Raw genomic sequence first — 22,160 nt, forward strand, 5'->3', positions numbered from 1 at the left:
TTATGAGAAAAGCACTACTAATAATTGCTTTTTTGAGCATACCATCTTTGAATATTAACTTAACTAATAAACTCAACAGGAAAATCAAATTATAAACAAATAAATTGTGCTGAGTTTACGAGAACATTATATGGCCCATTTATACAATATACAAAATTCGGATCTACAGTTTAATAGATTTGAGCATTATCGCATGGGATGAATGAGATTGAAAAGGAAAAGTCATTTTGCTTTAAGGTAGACTAAATTTTAAGATTAATTTATATCAGAGACATGATATTTGCTTGCGCCATGGAACTTTAAGATCGAAGCAAACTAATTAAATAATTAAACTCTGCCGCCTAATATGAATTCGAAATCATTTAGTATTTGATTCACACGTATAATCATGTATGACTGTCTTTTATTATCCTTTTCAAAATTCAAAACCGATAAAGTAACAAATTGTTTTGCTTTTGCCATTTTGATTATATTCCATCGGCATTGTTTGCTTACACTTTCTTCATCACATCCTAGTTAATTAATTAACTAAGAAGAACAAGTTAAGCAAATTTTAAAAAATGGTCGAGGATTTGAATTTTGAATATTCTATATTTTCCGACTTTGAGTTTGAGTGTTTATACTTTATAGTTTTCGCTTTTGTCAATTTAAATTTAATTTAGTCTGGTAGAGTTGGAGTTTCATTTTACATTCAAAGAAAATAGCGATCCATTTGGTTGTTGGATTGGTTTTGAGTAAGAAAAAATGGTGTAAGGTAAATTGACGACAAAAAGAAAGACTAAACACGTTTACCTTTAAGTAGTTAGTAAGATTTGTTGTTCATAAAATCATTCAGACTTATAAATGTTCTTAAGTATGATTATTAACAGATTAAGGTAGGGGATTATGAGATGTGGTCCATGGTTTGTCCTCATCAGTAATTTACTAGGAAATTGATTCCATACTCGCGGTTTCTGTAAAACCAGTGAATATTTGTACCTCTTATTTTTATTTATAACAATTTTTTGATATTTATTTCATTTTCCCAAATTAATCTACTTATGTTAGTTTGTTTGTGCAAGTCTTTCGCCATTTCCTTCTAAAATCTCTTATTTTATAGATAAAGTCTCTTCAAAGTTGAGCCAAATTAACCCCTTTTTTTTTGTTAACACTTAACACTACTGTTTTGTTTTGTGACAATAACTAAAATCAATATATAATATGCATTCTAACGGGTTCAAATTCACATTGTGACATAAGAACGACAATTGTACTGTAAACTGTGTAACCACTAAGCTATATGCTTAAAACCCTTTATGAAAATAAAATCTTTATCTATGTTTTATCAAAAAAGAGTCAAATATTTTCACTCGTCACTAGACGTTATATATATGACCGACGACATGTTTCGTCAACAAAAGAAGTTCGATATATTGAATTAAATACTTTATAAGGCACGTATTAAATGGAATCAAACATGTAATTTTCATGTCGCAATCTGGATCACGAGATCTTTCCGTAACATGAATGTCCAAACTAGTTAGGATTCGATGAATCACGTTCTTTGCAGGTCAATTTATTTTCATTTAATTAAACAATAATAACCTAAAATACCAAATCATATTTTTGGGTTCATACTCATGAAGTTAGAATTCATTCGAGCAAACACGTACTAACTCTATACTGTATTCTTGATTTTGATGTTAAATTTTGGTTTCTTCCTCACATTAATTAAATCAGTGTGAGCAGAGGAAAACATAAATTTTATATATTTTTTCTTCGCAAACACTCGAGCAACACAAAGTTTTATACTATAAGCCATTCTACCATCTTTCGTCAACAAAAAAATAAATAGAAAAAATAGGAAAACATGAGGTACAAATTTGTTATACTAGATTGTTGATTGTTATAATTGTTTAATGAGTCTTTTTTTTTTTTTTGAACAAAGGTTTAATGAGTCTAAGATCGACTTTTTAATGCATTATTTTACTACTTGTATTATCAGTATCAACTCCCCCATTCCAGCTATATGCTTTAAAATCCTGTTTTAATATCTTGGCTAAATCTTTTTTATTTTATTTTAAATATTGAATTATTTCCGGAGTTAATCGATTTACACGTCAATTCAGAAATAATTAGATGGGACTATATGTTGAATTAACCAAAATAGTCATATCTACAGAGACGTATTCCACGAATGTGAGTTGTTAATGGTTGATGAAGAGTCAACCTCATGACGAGTCTCGTGTTTCCCGTACGTACGATTACGAAGTTATGGTCCTATCCTATTTATATCTGTAATTATTCTCCCTCCCATATATATTTCCACCGACTTCTCCAAATACTCTCTCTACCACACTTTGATCTTTCTTGTATCATTCAAAGATCTCACTTACATCACTTCTAGCTCGTTCTCTTCCTCCATTTAATCGCCCACCGTTTTTAACTTTTTTTGATAATGATCTGTATTCCTACTCGAGTTACATCGTCCACGACAAAAAAATACAGAGAGTTATAATTGTGAAGATCTGTGCATGCATGTTTTTAAAACCTTCACTATTGGTTATTTTGGTATGTCGCATATAATAAACTCTCACTGCGATGCATTCATCACATAAGGCCAAAAACAATATGGCCAAAAACAATATGGCCAAATTAAATATCTCCATTCACAATTTCCCAACAATATAAAAATAGTAGATAGATGTCCAAGAAAATAAAATAATAAACCAAAGAACGTAGTCTGAGAGACATAGCTGGATCAATTGGCAGGGGAGAGTTGTAGGATTGTAGCAATAGGAGTGAGCAAAAGAGTATGGGACAGTGAACAAGATAAATAATCTTCATACTGAGTGATAAGTTTCTGTATTAGCAAAACGAACAATCTTTCAACAATCTTATCTACCTTTCCATTTACTTCCAATATTTTAATTCTACTTCTGTCTTCTTTCCCAACTAATATATACCTAAATTTGACATGAACTTTGTTTAGAAGAACTCCCTATCTTCTTTTATAATTATGATTGTTATTATAATAACTAATATGGTAGTGATTTCGGTCGGGTCATCAACCAAAACACCAATTATACACGAAGAGGCCAACAAATTATTCTTTTACATATCAGCACCAAAAAATCAGTTACGATTAAACAGTATGCATTGGCGATCTTTTACATCATGATGGTATACCATGTGTGATTTTGAGCTTTTATTAAATTACTAAAAAAACTACATAATGTTTCCCGTTTATGTTCAACTAATACGCAAACAAAATGGTAAAGTATTTATTACCAAATTAATGTTTTTGTCATTTATTAACAATTCAGATTATTTTCTATTTATTATATGCCATTGCACACAGACCAGTCAGCACAACGCGCACTATGTATGGTAAAAAAGTTTATTACTAGTAAAACCACGGTTACAAAACGAGACCCACACATATTCTCATTAATAAATTTACCTATTTTAACCATTCTTCATTTTTTATAACCGTGGTTGAAACTGTAAAATTGCGTTTTCAATAAATTCTCACACTCTTCTCTTCTTCCCATCCCTGGCGCTCACTTCTTTTCAAGTTCTCTCTCTCTCTATCCTCTATCTCTCTCTCTCTTCTCGAGCGTCGCGTCTGCAAAGAGACAAAAACCCAAATCCTGGGACTTCGGTTAACGACTTACTACGGCGGCGTAAGGATCATATAGTTAAACTCCGACGATGACGGTTTTCTCCGGCAAACAAGTCGTTCCTGTGGATTACGAAGCCGAGGTATCGCAGCGGCTTTTAGACGCTATCCTCGACGGAGATTTCAAAACGGCGTCGGATTGCGTCTCTCATCCACTCCTCGACGTTAATTTTGTCGGCGTCGTCAGCTTAAAAACGAGGAGGAGCGAGGTCGTGCTTTGTGATGAGTCGCCCAGTGAAGTCCGAGTCGAGTACGAAGAGTTCAAAACTGATGTAACGGCGTTGTTCCTCGCCGTTAATTTCGGAAACGTAGCTCTCGTCAAGAAGTTACTGGTAATTTTTTTTTTTTTTTTTTTTTTGAAACTGATAAATTTCCTAACGCGGATTTATCTGTCATTAATTATATTAATTTCGTTGTTATTTGATTAAGCAATCGGTTTAAATCATGCTTGTTTTGATTTGAAATAATCTTTTTCATTTATCTGTTTTGATTTACTTACCTTTTGTGAGTTTGAAACTATTGTTACGTTTCATTGACGCAATCGTTGGATAATTGATTTCCTCGTGATTTCCTTTTTTTTTATTAGTGGTGTGATTCGTTCGTGGTACTTTTTATGTCTCTTGAATTAAAAGACCCAAAATTATATGTTCTGTCTGAAGCTTACTTTACTTTTTTCCTCCTTTTTCGAAATTCAAATTTCGGACACTGATTTATTTAGTTTATTCTCTCTGTTTTTGACCTTAAAACTGGTTCCATTAATCTCATTTTGTGTTCATGATAGTTTGATCTTTCTCATCAATTAAACTTTGTTAAATCTCCCAAAACAGAACTCAAGTACTTTATTTCCAACAGGTTAAAGCAGAACACAAGTATGACTCTTACTTGTCTATACTTAGCTAAGCTTTACTAAATTTTTTTTAATTTTTTTTAAAAATGTGGATCGGATTCCGTGCGAGTTTTTTAAATTCATAACCTGTTGACTAGCTTCAATCTCACTGGCTGAGGTGTTAGGAATCTTCCAAGATGCCAAAAACGTGATTATAAAAAATTAATTTTATCTTGAAGTCACAGATTTATTTTTACTCTGTTACTGAAATATGCTAGTATAATTTTTGGATCTGAATTGGCTCTTCAATGATGGATATTTTGAGACACAAGAGTTTCCAAAAGTTCACTATTTAGTTTGCAGTGATAATTGAGTGATTTTTGATTTGATTCTCTTGTTTTCCTGAAAGTAACTTATGACTTTTTAGTACGACAAGAAAGTGTTGACATATAATCACATCCATGTAGCTTGTTTGTGAAACAGAACCTGAGGCCCCTCCATTAGGTGTTGTCATTTGTCATTGGCTGCATCTAGTGTAGACGGATACTATATTCGTATACTTCTTTCTTTTTAAGTCATCATCAGATGTCTGAGATGAAGCCATGCTCCTGTGTGTCAGGGTTGTTCCCTCATGTTCATGTAGATCCATGTCAATTATTTAGTTCCCATTATTGTAGAACTTACTATTATACACAGCCTTTTTTATTTGTCTTCTTCTGGTTTCTCTGTATTCACCCCACGTGGAGTCATTAGCAACTTGCAGTATATTTAATAATCTTAACAGTGATCTGACCTTTTACCGTAATATCATCTCACAGAACATTGGAGCTGATGTGAACCAGAAGCTCTTCAGGGGATTTGCTACAACTGTAGCTGTAAGGGAAGGTCATTTCGATGTATTTGAGATTCTACTCAAAGCCGGTGCTTCTCAGCCTGCTTGTGAGGAAGCTCTACTAGGTGCTAGCTGTCACGGACGCTCGAGGTTCGCTGAGCTGCTCATGGGAACTGATCTTATTCGTCCTCAAGTCGCTGTGCACGCTCTAACTACTGCTTGTTGCAGAGGTTTTGTGGACGTCGTAGGGACCTTGCTCAAAGTAAGTTTTTCATCTTATGGTTTAAACATGTGACCACTTAAAGAGTTGTTCAATGGCATCTAACAGAACATCTCTATGTTATTGCTTCATTACAGTGCGGAGTAGATGCTAATTCAACGGATAGGCTTCTTCTTCAATCTTCAAAACCTTCTCTTTATACAAATGTCGACTGTACAGCCCTTGTTGCTGCCATTGTCAATAGGCAAGTCTCTGCCGTCCGCGTTTTACTACAGGTAAGTTTTGGCTCTGCAAAATTTAAAATTTGTTCCCTGCAAGGCTGCAAGGAGAGAATAAGTTTCTAAGACATCCAAGCTTTTCTTGTAATGATATGCACAGACTGGTCTCAAGACAGATACTATGGTGAGGCTTGGAGCATGGTCATGGGACACTAACACTGGAGAAGAGCTCAGGATTGGAGCTGGAGTGGCTGAGCCTTACCCTTTGACCTGGTGTGCTGTAGAATATTTTGAAACCAGTGGCGAAATTTTGCGTTTGTTGCTCAAAGTTCAATCTCCGGACGCTCCTCACAACGGTAGGACACTTCTCCATCATGCTGTCCTCTGCGGCAACCACGGAGCAGTAAGAGTCCTCCTAAACTGCGGAGCCGATCCAGAAATTCCTATCAAAACTTCCCGAGGCATTGAACTCCGACCGATTCATATTGCTGCACGTGATGGATCAGTGGAGATCGTACAACAACTAGTTAGCTTTGGCTGCGATATAAACTCGAAGAATGATGCTGGGAACACAGCCCTGCTGATCTCTACAAAACACAAACATTCAGAGTGCGTAAAGGTGCTCGCCCTTACTGGTGCTGATTTCGGTTTAGTGAACAAGATTGGTCATTCTGTTGTTTCGGTCGCTGAGTCAAACAAGTGGTCTCTAGGATTAGAACGAGTACTTCTTGAACTGATCCGGTTCGGTGTGGTTCCATATTCAAGCAACGCTTCAGTATTCTCGCCTTTGCTATACGTGGCTAAAGCAGGAGATGCCGAGGCGCTTAAATCTCTTGTAAAAGCAAAAGACATCTTCTTGGACTATCAAGAGGAGGAAGGTTTTTCGGCTGCAATGCTAGCGGCCATGAATGGTCACGTTGAAGCATTCAGAGTCCTAGTCTACGCAGGCGCAGACATGAAGCTATACAACAACTCTGGCGACACAGTAGTCTCTCTGTCTGAGAAGAACGGTAACCGTGACGTGATAGAGAAGGTGATGCTCGAGTTTGCTCTTGAGAAGGATAACAGGAACATGGCAGGCGGGTTCTATGCTCTACACTGTGCTGCAAGGCGTGGAGACGTCAAAGCGGTGGAGCTTTTGAGTGGAAAGGGATACGATCTGGACATCCCGGATGGAGACGGCTACACTCCACTCATGCTTGCGGCCATAGAAGGCCATGGACATATGTGTGAATTCCTAATGGCCCGTGGTGCAAACTGCAATGCTAGGAACAGGAGAGGGGAAATGCTAATGGACCTCGCGACTGGTGATGCGGAGAAGGTGATCCGTAACGAGTTGTCTCGAAGGTTTGTGATAGAAGGAAGCAGTGTGATGAAACACACCAAGGGAGGGAAAGGGAAGAAGCATGGAAAGGAATTGAGAATGTTGGAATCAAGTGGAATACTAAGTTGGGGAAAGTCACGAAAGAGGAACGTGGTGTGCAAGGAGGTAGAGATTGGGATGAGCCAGCGGTTCAGGAAGAACCGTAAGGGGAAAAGCGATGCAGGGGAGGAAGAAGAAGGGATGTTCCGAATAGTGACTACGGAAAACAAGGAGGTTCATTTTGTGTGTGAAGGTGGGTTGGTGTGTGCACAGATGTGGGTGAGGGGAATAAGACTTGTGACCAGAGAGACTATTTGTGTGATAAGTCAGATTCAGAATTAGAGTGTTGTTTTGTATATAAAGAAGTTTTGAGAAAGGGAGCTTCAATTTGAAGGTAGTGTGCTTCTTCTGTTTTGTTGGGGCCTGGGGGATGTTTATAGTTGTTTGGTTGGCTTAAGAAGATTGGTCCAAATTCTAGGTATGATATCTGCAGTATATTTGTGTAGTAGCTCGAGTTGCATATGAATGGAACCTAGTTGATATGAAATTCTCCAAATTGGTTATTACTTTGGCCAGAGCTCACATGTTGGCTTTTACATGAATTCACAGTCTTAGATCCAGCACTAAAATTCGATATGTAATCAGGACATAGGTATGAAAAAAAACATGAGGTACCTGTCTCTTTCAAACGAACAAGATGTTTAATAAAGCATTACAACACACATGAAGTCAGCACTTTTTTGTTTATCAGTCACCAACTCAGCTTTGATGTTCTAATCGCTACTGTAACCAGAGCCGTGCCAACGATAATGAAGGCCGGAGGCGAGCTTATAAATAATGTATTAGATCATTTTATTTTAATTCATATAAAATAAATTTATAATACAACAGATGAATTGTAAAAATCAAATTAAAATCTAATATATGCTATATGCATGTTTTCTCAAAAGTGGATAAAAATATAGAATTTAGGATGACCGTGAATATCATTTTAGCAAGTATACAACATCTAAAACAATTCAATGAACAATAAAATGAGAAGTCCATAATACTTAACCTCATTTTTAATTTCAAATCTTAAGTTTAGTTTGTGTGAGTAGTTTTATTTATTTAAAAGTAAATTAGAATTGTACTTGATTATATATGTAAAATCACGTTTACATACATAGTATGGGGTAAACTTACAATAGTATTATTTTTAAATTGGCACTTTTGTTTCTAGGAAAAGAGAGGCCGTAGGCGAATGTTTCAAAACTTATAACTAAGGCACGGCTATGACTGTAACCATCATCATCGTTATCCTTATTCTCATGGTCTCTCAGTCTTAGGTTTTGACGCCATAAGCAGAAAAAAAAAAGTTTAGTTTAATTTTAATCATTTTGTAATCAGGATATTTACACAAATTCAATAAAAGTTTATTTGAAAACATGTCGACAATATTATGAAAATGATAAAAATTATTTTGTGATTAATTATGATATGTTGTCTAATTATTTTGTGATTAACCATGTTGGTTGGTTAATACTTTGTCGCTTCGATATGTTGGTTGATACTTTGATATATACTATTTATAAATATGTTATATATTATTAGTTTATTTAGAGTCATTACTTAGTTGATAACTAGACTTTGTATTATAAAGATTTCATATAATTAACATTTCTTAACATTCATACGTAATTACTTCAAGATAAAATTATAAATCTAGACATATATGGCTTTCTATATTTAATACACAATTAAAAAAAAAAGGTTATAATTGCGATGTTAAAATTGAATTAACACTTTATTCAGATTTTATGGAAGATCATCATTAAGCGCAAGAATGAGATCCTGCTGCGGTATGTTCTAATTGCCTTGAAAAGCTCAGATTTTTTGCATTAATTGAAAATCTTAATCAACTTTGTTTGTTGAGGTTCAGAAGTTGATGCCTAAGATTTATGTGTCTGCTTTAGTGGACTATGCCTCTGACACTAACGATTCATTGTTCACTTGTAAAATTTCTACATTTTATTTTTTTTACCTAAATTTAAAAATTCATGTATTCATCTAAAATTAGATAATTTAATAATTTTTTTTGTGTTCAGTAGGAATAAAAGACTCTAAATTTAATTATACGTATGTAAAAACAAAATGCATTTTGATTTTTTTTTGTTCACGTTACTTGATACTCTTTGCTTTATACCTCTATAATGTAAAATCAAGCTTAAGTTCATTATTATACAGTTTAATGTCATTTGTACATGTGCAGCAAATATCCTTTGAAATAATATTTTCAGTTAGAATTGAAAAATAATATGAACAAAATTTCAATTTTGTTTTTTAAGGTTATATTTGAGTTCATAAAGAACTGAATTAACAGATGCCATGGGAAATCGTCATTACACCCAAGAAGAATGAGGATCCTGTATTAGTAGACTATGCATCATCTGATAGTGATGAAGATGCTTCTTCTGCGGTATGTTCTTTATTGCTCAGACTTTTTTTTTGCCTTTAATTGAGATGATTAATCAACTTATTGTTTTTTCAGGGTCAGATGTTGATGTCCTTAGTGGATTATGATAGTGAGGATTCTCCCAAACACTCCATTGTTTTTTTGTTCACATTACTTAACACTCTTTACTTTATACCTCTATAATGTAAAATCAAGCTTAAGTTGACTATTATACGGTTTAATGTCATTTGTGCATGTGCACCAAATATCATTTGCAATAATATTTTCGGTTATAATTGAAAAATAATATTACATGTTTACATCAATTGAGTTGGAGATTTTTTAAACTTCAGAAAATTTCATGAATATAATTCATGATGTGAAAATTATTTTACAGAAAATATATAATCTATTATTTCTATAATTAAAAATAAATTCCTATATCTTCTCTATTATTTGAGAGGTGATTTATTAAGTTTGTTGATGTATTAATCTTTTATATTTTTCGAAGACAAAAAATAATTAAAAATAATATTTAATTTTGTAAAATACATTTTTATTGACATATACCCAATTCAATAATTTGTTTATGCGAATTTATCTTTAAACATAATATTTGCTATATTTTTAATTTAACTTTTTGAAGAGTATAGGATGACTTTGATTTTGGATATTTAAATAATTTATTCAACAATTAGTCATTATTAGTTGAATAATAAAAAATTAGACTACTCAAGTTAAATAATATGCAATTAAATACATCAACTTTTAAATTTAGGCAAAAAAATCATCATCTTTGTGGAAAGTCATTCAATTTAATTTTACTGCCACGTCAAATTTTAATTTTATTATACTATAGTCTTATGTGAACTCGAATAGGTTCCGTAATCCCTTGCGATTGAACACCCAGCCCTTTACCCCCTCATACTTCATATTGTCCATCATTCCTAAGACTTGCTTTATTGATGACCGTACGCGTGGCAGCCAATGAAGGAGGAATATGGCCGTTGTGATAATTAAAACACACAAAGACGCATTTTATTTTTATATTTACTAGGTATTAGCGTGGTTGGATAATGATTTTTATTATTTTAAAATTTTTGTTTAAATAATATTGTTGTTTTTTTTATTAACAATAACTTAATCAAAGAAAGATTTTGTTTTCTACTAAAATATGAATCTTAAAATTTCTTATAACATTATTTAAACCCTACACTTTTGTTAACGTTTTTTGGTATGATTATTTATTATACAAAATGACCTATATAACCAAAATTAACAAATACTAAAAATAATTATTACAAAATTGATAAGCTATATTAATATAAATAATAATATAGAAATTTAAATATTTTTCTAATATGAGTGAATCTATCTTTATCATGTTTTATAGAGGTTAAGAATTGATTTAAAGAGTTTTTTTTTAATTTCATTGCAAACATAAGACTGTGGTACAGTAAAATTAAATCAAATAAAATAATCAAAAAATTTAAGTAACTACATATAAAAATATTGTTTATAAAATAACCTTCATTTCAAAATTTAAAGCTATATGTATTAAAATTTAACCAAAAATATTTTCTCTTCAAAGATAAATAAATTAGTGAGAGGAATGTATGTTGAATTATTGGGTAGAAGTTACATTTAAGTTAAACGTAGAATTATAGAAGAATTTTAATGTGATTTAATTAGAAGTAAATACTTTAATTTGTTTTGACTTATAAGAAGAAGAATACAAATTGGCCAATCAAAATTTGAACTTACATATAATTTAGTTGTTTGTTGATATAAACTCAAGTAACAAACTAAATTAATTTTCTTATAATAATATTATATGAACTTCAATATTTTTCAAAACCCCAAGAATACCTAAATACTATTTTTTTGTTATTTTTTTTTTTGCTTTTCGCTCATCAATTTAACTTTAGTCTACCGGCGAGACCCAAAGCGCTGTAACTCGCTCCACTCGCCTTATCTACGAGAACCCGACCCGCGTAACCCGGAAGAACTTCGTTTCTGGCTGCTGCTTGAAGCCTTTTAATGGTTTCCGCATAATCAGGAACATATCCTTCTGCTTCATTGTCCACAAACGGTGACACGTGTGGCGGTGGAATGCTGCATGTAAGAAAACACACAACAAATATGTAAACAGCTGGGAAAACTAAACAAAATAATGGTAGTAAAAGAAGATATAGGCAAGGGCTATGAATGTATTACGTTCCGACCAAGTACTTTTCAGTTGGCAAGATTATGCGAGCATTCACGCAGTCATAGACCCACTGTGGTTCACATGTTCCCTTGAAAGGTACTGATGGCCCGCACTAGGCTTATCGATGATCTACAGAGGTAGAATGCATGTTATTGAAAACTATCTATATATCTACACTTTAGGATACAACGGCAATATTAAACATCCAGCAAATTGGCTTACATGATGTGTAATATTCTCATCATCTTCCTGGAACGGAGGAGCACCTTCTCCTTCCAAGACACCATCCCACCAAAAGAAGGGACTCTCTTGGAACCTACGCAAAAAAATAACAAATAAGAGGAGCAACTCAAACATATAAGTGGATAGTTCACATTCAGAGAATGGTAAAGCTTGAAATTAATAACGGTAAGAAGAGTCTGCATCAAAAGGTAAATGGAAATAAGTCATCATACGACCAAACATCAGTTTAGGTTAGAAAACTCAAATTAATTTATTCGTACTAAACTGATGAATTAAGCTAACAAGGGAAAACGAATGAATAGGGATTAGGAGTTCTCACCTCACAAAAGCAGGACACCAAAGTCAAACATCATTTGTAAAAACTTGTTGTATTGCATGAGGGGTTAACCAAGTGATCTTTTAACCTTCTAATTCAGCCTATTAAGATAATTACCAAAGTTTCATTATTCGAGGATGTAATCTACTAATTCCATTATAAACTTTCAAGATAGAGTAACACAATACCTGATAGTAAATACCCTTGACAGATACAAACACTTTACGTAATGCATGACAACGTGAAATGTAAGCTTGCCATTCATGGGTCAATCTGGTTCACAAGAGAAGCTGCCAATATGTAAAGACACAAGGTTCCAAAAGAAGAGATAAGATTCTGACCTTCTACAGTTGTGGACTCGCTTAACTTCGAGATTTTCTCTGTCTGATGCAGGTAACACCGCAAAAAGATGAACCATGGTAAGACAGTCATCCAAGTCTCGTAGTGCATCAATACATGTTGGATACCTAAATATTAAGAGCACAAGCAGAAATGGGTGTTGACAGTCTAAACTCATGGATGTTCAGGCACAGGAAAAACAAAATCAAGCAGTGTGTCAGAAGCAAACCTTTCACGGATCAATCTATCTAGCTTGTAAGTGGGTTGGCGAGTATGCAAAAGGCGTGCGAGCTCCTCGTTTTTCTTGGCCTTGGTTTTTTTCATTTTCATCTTGTAGGTTTTGATTTCCCTGAACTTCTCAAGAAGTGGCTCGTGCATAAGGAAAGCAATGTCGTAAGTGTGGTGGTTTCCCTTCACCTTCTATTTTGGTTCTCTGGGGAATATACCTTTGACAATACATACATAGTCTCTTGCGGCTCACCATCGTTGGGTGTCCAGAATGTGAGAACCGTAGAAGCAGCAACGAACATGGCACTACGAGGTGCCCATTTCAGACACGAGACTACTCCTATATTGTTCTCCCACCTCGCCACATTTTTAGAAAAAGCAAAACCCGGGAAAAATTTAGATACGGTGAGAAGCACAAGGCAAAAATAGTAGCTATAAATATTCTGAATAATTCATTCAACATCTTTTTAAGTGGATATGTACAATCCTGGTGGTGTTGATTATTCTGCATTTACCTCAGGTGGGTTCTAGATGTTCCAAGCATGTAAAGGATCCATCTCCTGAACCTGTATAGGAAAAAAGAAAACTTACTGTGAGGTCTAGATTTTTATCTGATTTGGTTGACTAGTTTCATAAAAATGGAGTTAAAGTTGGTTAAACTCGGATGTTGGGTAGAGTTTCAAACAAATGTATTTACCTGACAGAACATACTTGCCATCTGGTGTGGCTTCTATGGATGTACCCTGGGAAGGCTCCAAACTAAAACCGCATTTCTGCGAAGCTTTACCAATTTGAACCTCTAAACTTATGTCTTCTCCAAGCGAAAGATACAGAATGTGATTACCTTCTCTCAACGATATGCATCAAGAACGTAGATATTGTTATTCGTAGTTGTTAGGAGCATGGATTTTCCATCGTTGCTGAAATTTATATCGTTAACCTCAGCAGTATCCCCACAGCCACCAGAAATGTGTCAAAGGGACCCTACAGAAGAGATTGAAATTGGTAGCTGAGTAGTCATAACTTAGAATTACAAGAGCAGTCATGTGTAAGGCTGTGTGAATCATAATACTAAGTAGGTAACCTTGTCATAACACCGGGAATCAAATAACTTAACAGCACCTCCTTCCATTGCAATAGCAAACACCAGGCCTTGTTGGCCATACGCAACTGCAGGCCTACCACGTAGATGTAGAATCCCCTATTGACTAAAAGGGTAAAGACTAAATCATGAAAACTTGTTCACAGAGGGGCAATTAAAGAAGAGAGCCTAATCGAGAAAACTTGTTCTAGATGTCAAATGCTTCCAACAGCTACATTAATCATTATGGTTTGGAGGTTTGGATAACAAAGGGAAAAAAAAGGCACTATTCTGCTAAAAACTCTAGCGATATTCAGACGTGATCCCATATGAAATTTTCTCAGCAAATTGGACAATGCCTTTCACATACTTTGTAAACTAACCTGGCAGGGATTAACACGAAGATCCAGACATGAAGCTGTCATTGATAGGAGACATACAAAGCGATACAACCCTGAAACAGAAGAACATTTTATTAATCAGTGTTCATATTACTAGTGTAAGTAAGTAGGTGAACAAACATATATCCAATTCCAAATTTGCAGAGGTGATATCAGACCTGTCTTTATGGCCTTTAAAGTAGCGAAGGATCCGATTATCATACATTGAAAGATATCTCAAGGATTCTAGCACCAAGAAGAAGAAAATAAGTATCCAAGTAAGTACAATATCCACCCATTTTTAATTGATTAACCAATCTGAAGCCAAAGAATATAAAGAAGACGTAACATTCTGAAAAGAGCAAGTTCAAAAAGAGCAAGTATAGCACAAAATCCATCTGACAAAACGTTATTAATTGAGAGAAAATGGCAAGACGAACATACCTGGTTCAAGGCATTTGCGTTGCTCCATCTATGGGCTTGGACTCTGTACAAGATCACTTTCTTCCGGAGTACAATATCGAAGAAAAGGAAGCAAAATTCCAGAAAACAAACTTGGGTTCTTCCTCCATATATATAGACAAGGAAAGCCGAAATCGAATTTCATTTTTTCCATCATACCCAGCACTTGTTTTGGGCAGTTCCACGGAACCCTTTTTTCCCCTGAAAAAAAAAAAAACCTTTTAGAAATCGAATTAAAATCAACTTCTATTTCAACTAATCATCAAACAGTCGAAAACAAAATTACCTGAATCATCATCTTTCTTGTTTCCCTTCACCATTGTTGTTGTTTTTTTTCTTTCTTAATCTCGATAGACGAAGCACGAAGAACAAGAGAGAGAAAAAAATTAGATCGAGAGAAGAAGATGATGAAAGAGTGAGGAGTGAGAGAGAGAGAGAATGGAGTCGTCACAATATTAATAAATCCCAAGGAATATGGCCGTTGGATTCGTTCGGCTCGTTTACTGACGACCGTACGCGTGACACGATGATTATGGCCGTTGTAATAATTTAATGACGCATTTTTTATCGGACGGTTGGTAATAATTTAATGACGCATTTTTTATCGTACGCGTGGCAGTAATCCGTTGTGATAATTAAAATTTAAAACACACATAAAGACGCCTTTTTTTTTTTTTCAAAAACTAATCACGTGTGCAACTTTAAAAGAGGTGGGCTTTGGTTAAATACTTCTTAAATTTAAAGGCCTCGATACCTTTTATAAAACCTTTATTATATCTACAACTTTGTTTTGTTGCCTAGAACAAGCTATTTCTTAAGAAAACTCGAAATTAACAAGCTTTTCTTATTCAAGACCATCTCATAATCAAACCAAAAGTCTTATTACTACATGTCGAAGTATGCGGGTGGGACCCTCATCGCCGCCGAAATATATTTCCTATCGGCGAGACCGTTATAACTCGCTCCACTCGTCTCGTCTTATCTACGAGAACCGACCCGCGTAACCCGGGTAAGCACACGAACCGAACACGCCGGTACAATCCCTTCTTGAGACGGACGGGATAGAGATATCATATTTTTTTTTCTCTAATTTTAATATTTCTTTAGTTAAAAGTAAAAAACAATTAATTTACGAACCAATCCATCTAAAAGTACTCAAAACATAAAAAAATTACAAAAGTCAACCCGAGGCAAAGACTAAATCATTAACGCCTGAAGAAGAAATATTCTCCTGCATCGCCGCGGATTGGTTGTGACGGTGCTCTCCTTCGTACGTAACAATAAGCATCGCTGGATCATCTAATGCTCGTCCCACGTGTTTCCTAGCGGGACATCCTCTAAACGTATTGCACTTGTAGTAACCACGTGGGTGTGGTGAGCCTTTGATCGGCTTTTGTCCGTACTTCCTCCACGAGTACTCGTCCGGTGGTATATCGGCGATCTTTGCACTTATCGCCAGTACCCTCACGGTTCTCTTCATCTTGTTTTTTCTGCTTCATTAAAATAATAATATAACAAACTATTAATTAAAGAACAAATAAAATTAAAAGTCAACGGTCAAACAAAAAACAAAAAACAAAAACAAAAAAAAAGAAATATATCATGTATTCATAATTTTCATGTGGATGTGTTTGGTAATATATATATCTCCAGTGCCTCCTAAAACACCAGAAAGCTAACTTGAGACAATCAAACAACACCACCAAAAACTATGCTAAAGTGTCCATTACACTTGAGTTATTTTGCTTTTACTTCAAAGTTTTCAATGAAAAAAAAGGAAAAATAGATTATGTTGAGTAGTTTAACATCAAAGTTCTCAACGTTAATACTAGTAGAATATGGTTACAATATACCGAATAAGGTGTACCTACAACTTTGAAATACATGCATTAGCGAAGAATCAAAGACAGCCAATACGTCCTACTAAATAATGAATACTTGAGAACTCTATTGATTAACTTGAACTCTACTGATTCACTCTTGTCGATTAGAAAATCGGATTTTTTTCTGAAAAAGAATTGAAAGGTTACTTGAATATGGTTTTGGAGAATACTTATCCAATGAGTGAACTTGAAGAAGTCTTCTTTGTATTTTTGAGGTCTTTTGGTTGCAGGTGAAATTGCCAATTTGATGTTGTTAAAGAAATAGACATAAAACCAGTGTTAGAGAGAGTCACACTTTATATGTACCTTACAGTCCTTAAATCAATTAGGATGATTAGACTGTGCAACAAATATTCTCTCACAGCATAAGTTATAAATGTGTACGTTTACATAACATATACAAATAATGAAAATACACACGGAAAATCTTAGTTCAATTTTAAGTAAGATTACGACATTACCAAAGTGTGATTGTTGAAATGTGTGGTGGTGCAAAAAAAATTATATGGGAATCTAAGCATCAAATATAAGATTTGGCTTCTGACCCCTAGCCGATCATTTTTTTTGGGAACTTTAAACATCACATCAGTCTCTTCAAAGACTTGAATCTTGATCCTGCCATATGAAGATCATGGTGTCACTTAAATTCATATGTTATAAGTAAAAATCATCAAAGAAAGTAGGTTTTTATTTTTACTAATAGATAGTTTATGTGACTATGATTGTTTAGATTATGGATACTCCCGTTTGAAAACCATAATTTGTCCTGTGACCGTTGTTAGCATGTGTATAATGTAAAGTGTCGTTCATGTAAACAACCAAAAAAAGATGGTTACTACAGCAGAAGAAGATGACGACACTAAAGGAGAGGCCAGAAGGAGATAAAATTATTGTATTTACGAATCAGATTGTATTTGAATCTCCTGGGCGTTGAATTTTGTTTTCCAGGCCATGTTTTAAAAATCCCCACCTACCATCGATTACGCCCCATAAAATCGCTAAGTCCACCCTCTCTGCCTCGATTAATGACTAATCCCCGTTTAACATCGATTATCTGATTATACTGTCTAATCTGATTAATTCCCGCTTAATTTTGTATATACCGATTAAACGTGATCCGGCCCGGGTAGCAGGATCCTGTTTCGTGAAGGATTATTGGGGGGTCTATGTTATCGGTGGACTCGTGAACGGCAAACCCACATCGGAAGTCACGTTTTTTAATTGTACCGATCACACAGTGTGCCGCCTTACGCCCATGAAGATGGCTCGAAGCGGAGCATCCGCAAGCTTGATAGACAACAAGAAGATATACGTGTTTGGAGGGTGCTGGGACGCTTGCTGATTCCTCCAACTGGGCAGAGGTGTATGATGTCGAAACCGGAACTTGGGAGTTCCTGTCTGTGGTTACGCCCAAGATGCCCCTCAAAATCCAACAAAGTTTGGTGATGGACGACGAGAAGCATGTTCACGCGGTGGATGAGGATGGTCAAATCTTTAATTTCTCAAGCACTGAATGTAAGTTTGAGGCAGCAGAGGACGGAAGAACGGAGTCTAACCCAAGCAATTGGCTTTTCGCTGATCAAGCATTGTTCTGCCCTGCTACCGGCGGGAGAATACTGTGGCGTTTTCCATTTGAGTCGGATTGGAAGGACGTCAAGGGTTTGGAACAGCTGCAGCAGCAACACTCTGGTTTTCATATCATCAAACTCTCCATCTCTGGTGTCAGGCTGGCCATCTTCTGGGAAGCCCGGCCTCAAGGTCCCAATGGTCAGATTTTGGAGCTTTGGTATGCCGAGCTTTCCATTGCCACACGATGCATAGAAGGTGTATTCGAGCTTTCCGTGGCCAACATTGAGTGGTCCGGTGCTGTCCTCTCCTTAGACTCATCATCTACTGGCCCCCTTAACTTGTTATTTGCTGATTCTTTCTATCTCTGAATATTATTTTTCTCATTCCTTGTTTCTTTTTTTGTTTGTAATTTATTTAGTTTATAGCAGCAATTCAGTCAGAAAGCTTGTGCTCTCTCAGGGAATCAAGTGTAATTTTCGCTAGCTTTGAAGATAAACATAGAACAAAAGAAACCTCGCATCTCTATATATAACTACAATAGTCTTTTTCTTTCTTTCTTTCTTTCTTTCTCCACTTACCCACCAAGAGAAGAGGTAGATGAAAACAATTGTAGTAGTAGCAGCATGCATCGTTACAAAAACACTAGTAGCAGCAGTTTACACAGAGCTTAATCGATATAACTACCACGATTATATTAAGTCGATCAAAGAAAACAGTTAAGAAGTGAGAGAATCTTAGGCTGATTGAAACTGGCTTTTTTGTAAGCCAGACCTACAAGCCTGGTAGTTTTCAGGCTTGTGTTATTCATATATCAAGCACAAAGCCAGACCTTCTTCGTTTCTGGCTGCTGCTTGAAGCCTTTTGATGGTTTCCGCATAATCAGGAACATATCCTTCTGCTTCATTGTCCACAAACGGTGACACGTGTGGCGGTGGGATGCTGCTTCTAAGAAAACACACAACAAATATGTGATTAGCTGAGAAAACTAAACAAAAAAAAAATGGTAGTAAAAGAAGATATATAGGCAAGGGCTATGAATGTGTTACCTTCCGACCGAGTACTTTTCAGTTGGCAAGATCATGCGAGCATTCACGCAGTCATAGATCCACTGTGGGTTGCACATATTCCCTTGAAAGATACTGATGGCCCGCACTTGGCTTATCGATGATCTACAGAGGTAGAATGCATGTTACTTTAGGATACAACGGCAATATTAAACATCCAGCAAAATGGCTTACATGATGTGTAATATTCTCATCATCTTCCTTGATCGGAGGAGCACCTTGTCCTTCCCAAGACACCATCCCACCAAAAGCAGGAAGCACAAAAAGCAGGAAGCACAAAAAGCAGGGACTCTCTTGGAACCTACGCAAAAAACAACATATAAGAGGAGCAACTCAAGCACACAGATCTTCCAAATATATCTTACACACTAGTTTTAGGTCCCCTCAACACTAAGCACTTATACGAACCACTTCTTTTTTTTAAGTGCCTTTACTTTATGATTTGTAGTCAAGTAATCGTCTTTGAACATTATCGAGATGTTAGAGATTCATGTTATAGAAAGACTACTATTATACTTGGTCAATTACTGATAAAATTTAGTAGCAAATGAGTATGTTTTGTCCCTTCCCGTTTTAAATTTGCCAATGATTTACTATTTTACAAGAAAATTCAGAGATAAAAACTGGCTCAGAAGGAGTGAATCAGAAAGATACCTCACGGCTCAAGAAAAACTTCAGATCCTTGAACAGTGACTTGCACACTCTTGTTTCTTCATCCTCTTCAACCTCTTTATTGTTATCTGACAACTAGATGCATCAGTGCTCCAGGCTCACTCGAAGGCAGCTGGTGCTGAAGTTGTGCAAGTCTCAGTTCAGATTCTTCACGGTTGTTTGACTGGGAGCTAGATGAGGCATCAACTTTAGGTTCCACCGCTATGCCCTTGGAGCTGGCATCTATGTATCTGCAACATTGAAGACATGCACAAATATTAATCAGAGTAACAGGTCCTCCATTCTAATAGTTACATATGAACTCCCATATGAAAGATATCATTTAAGGAATATCATCGCTACTTGGAGGAGGACAGCTCACCCGCAGCCAAAGCCTCCAACCGAGAATCAAGGATTGGCGGATATTTCACATTCAGAGAATGGTAAAGCTTGAAATTAATAACGGCAAGAAGAGTCTGCATCAAAAGGTGAATGAAAATAAGTCATCATACGACCAAACATCAGTTTAGGTTAGAAAACTCAAATTAATTTATTCGTACTAAACTGATGAATTAAGTTAACACGGGAAAAGGAATGAATAGGGATTAGGAGTTCTCACCTCATAAAAGCAGGACACCAAAGTCAAACATCATATGTAAAAACTTGTTGTATTGCATGAGGGGTTAACCAAGTGATCTTTTGACCTTCTAATTCAGCCTATTAAGATAATTACCAAAGTTTCATTATTCGAGGATGTAATCTACTAATTCCATTATAAACTTTCAAGATAGAGTAACACAATACCTGATAGTAAATACCCTTGACAGATACAAACACTTTACGCAATGCATGACAACGTGAAATGTAAGCTTGCCATTCATGGGTAAGCTTGCCATTCATGGGTCAATCTGGTTCACAAGAGAAGCGCAAAGTAAGATTAAATGGATATGAGACTAAGAGAAGCTGCCAATATGTAAAGACACAAGGTTCCAAAAGAAGAGATAAGATTCTGACCTTCTACAGTTGTGGACTCACTTAACTTCGAGATTTTCCTTGTCTGATGCACGTAACACCGCAAAAAGATGAACCATGGTAAGACAGTCATCCAAGTCTCGTAGTGCATCAATACATGTTGGATACCTAAATATTAAGAGCACACGCAGAAATGGGTGTTAACAGTCTAAACTCATGGATGTTCACGCACAGGAAAAACAAAATCAAGCAGTGTGTCACTTGGTGTGAACTCCAGCAAACTTGGGCAGTACTCCAAGAATATTCAGTGAATAATTTTTTGAGATCTCCCTCCTTCCACTATATATAGAGACATAGCCTCTCATTATTTCTCACACTCAAAAAGATAAAGCCTCCTTCCTCTGAAGATCTCTCTCTCCCTATCCATTGCTTAGTCCAAGTAAGTTCTTAGTTTGTAGTCTCGAGAGTATAACGTAGATCTGTTCGCTTGAGTTCTATTACTGGTGTGCTACTGTAATAGTTCATGATCGGTTGTATCCTGGGATTCATAAATCTTGATTGTAGGAAAGCATTTACGGCCGATTTATTGATGTCACAGTGTTTGGCATGCCACTTTTGCGTTTGGCTTCTTATTGATGTCACCACTCCAAAGGAAGCGAGTGCACATACTCTCAATGATCTTCACACAACCTTTGGGCAAGATGAAAGCAGATGCCCAAAAATTAAATGTGCCATATACAATAGAGGCAATCAATTCCCTTCTACCTGCATACGAGAGAGCTCGAGCAGACCAAGATACAAATTTGGAGGAAAGGTTGTCTATAAGAGGTCGATAATCGCAGATCCTTAACTTCCTGTGCATCAAAGGTAGACCAAGGTAGTGTATGGGAAGTGAACCTAATCTGAAACCAAGGTTGTTAATATCTGAGGTTTCATCCTGGTTCACTCCTGCCACAAAAAGGTCGGTTTTGTCCTTGTTCATTTGTAGACCCGATAGCAATGCAAAATCCTGTAGGACTGTGGTGATGGTTTGCAGAGATTCCTTGCTACCATCAAAGAAAATCATTATATCATCTGCAAAAGCAAGATGAGTGACCTGAGGAGACATTGCTGTGGGGTGCTGTGATACACAGAGTTTTAAACCCTATTTTCCTACTGCAAGTGCACAACAAAGAAGTAGTACTTAGGGGTCGAATCCCACGAAGACCA

At 35.7% G+C, this 22,160-nt stretch overlaps 1 protein-coding gene and 3 pseudogenes across 3 annotated transcripts; 2 read left to right on the plus strand and 2 right to left on the minus strand.

Moving 5' to 3' along the window:
• The first annotated feature begins 3,347 nt into the window (after nt 1–3,347).
• LOC104705694 (uncharacterized) lies at nt 3,348–7,667 on the plus strand. Its single transcript, XM_010421750.3, has 4 exons — nt 3,348–3,993; nt 5,306–5,581; nt 5,677–5,814; nt 5,918–7,667. Exons 1-4 carry the CDS (start codon nt 3,694–3,696, stop codon nt 7,460–7,462), a joined length of 2,259 nt encoding a protein of 752 aa, XP_010420052.2. The 5' UTR covers nt 3,348–3,693; the 3' UTR covers nt 7,463–7,667.
• Nucleotides 7,668–11,253: 3,586 nt separating this feature from the next.
• Nucleotides 11,254–15,241, minus strand: LOC104705695 (protein ANTHESIS PROMOTING FACTOR 1-like; annotated as a pseudogene). Its single transcript, XR_015564436.1, has 14 exons — nt 15,099–15,241; nt 14,795–15,013; nt 14,530–14,596; nt 14,354–14,424; nt 13,974–14,090; nt 13,734–13,873; nt 13,587–13,662; nt 12,891–13,455; nt 12,664–12,789; nt 12,511–12,595; nt 12,326–12,423; nt 11,986–12,079; nt 11,772–11,892; nt 11,254–11,669 (listed from the first exon to the last, which is right to left on the minus strand). The product of XR_015564436.1 is annotated as a protein ANTHESIS PROMOTING FACTOR 1-like (transcript).
• Nucleotides 15,242–17,850: 2,609 nt separating this feature from the next.
• LOC109125879 (F-box/kelch-repeat protein SKIP6-like) lies at nt 17,851–18,699 on the plus strand (annotated as a pseudogene).
• A 662-nt stretch (nt 18,700–19,361) lies between these two features.
• LOC104709127 (pescadillo homolog) lies at nt 19,362–20,461 on the minus strand (annotated as a pseudogene). Its single transcript, XR_015564482.1, has 4 exons — nt 20,343–20,461; nt 19,983–20,230; nt 19,503–19,629; nt 19,362–19,433 (listed from the first exon to the last, which is right to left on the minus strand). The product of XR_015564482.1 is annotated as a pescadillo homolog (transcript).
• Nucleotides 20,462–22,160: the final 1,699 nt, after the last annotated feature.

This window comes from Camelina sativa, chromosome 8, assembly GCF_030686135.1.
Source record: "Camelina sativa cultivar CO46 ecotype springtype chromosome 8, ASM3068613v1".
NCBI classification, from domain to species: domain Eukaryota; kingdom Viridiplantae; phylum Streptophyta; class Magnoliopsida; order Brassicales; family Brassicaceae; genus Camelina; species Camelina sativa.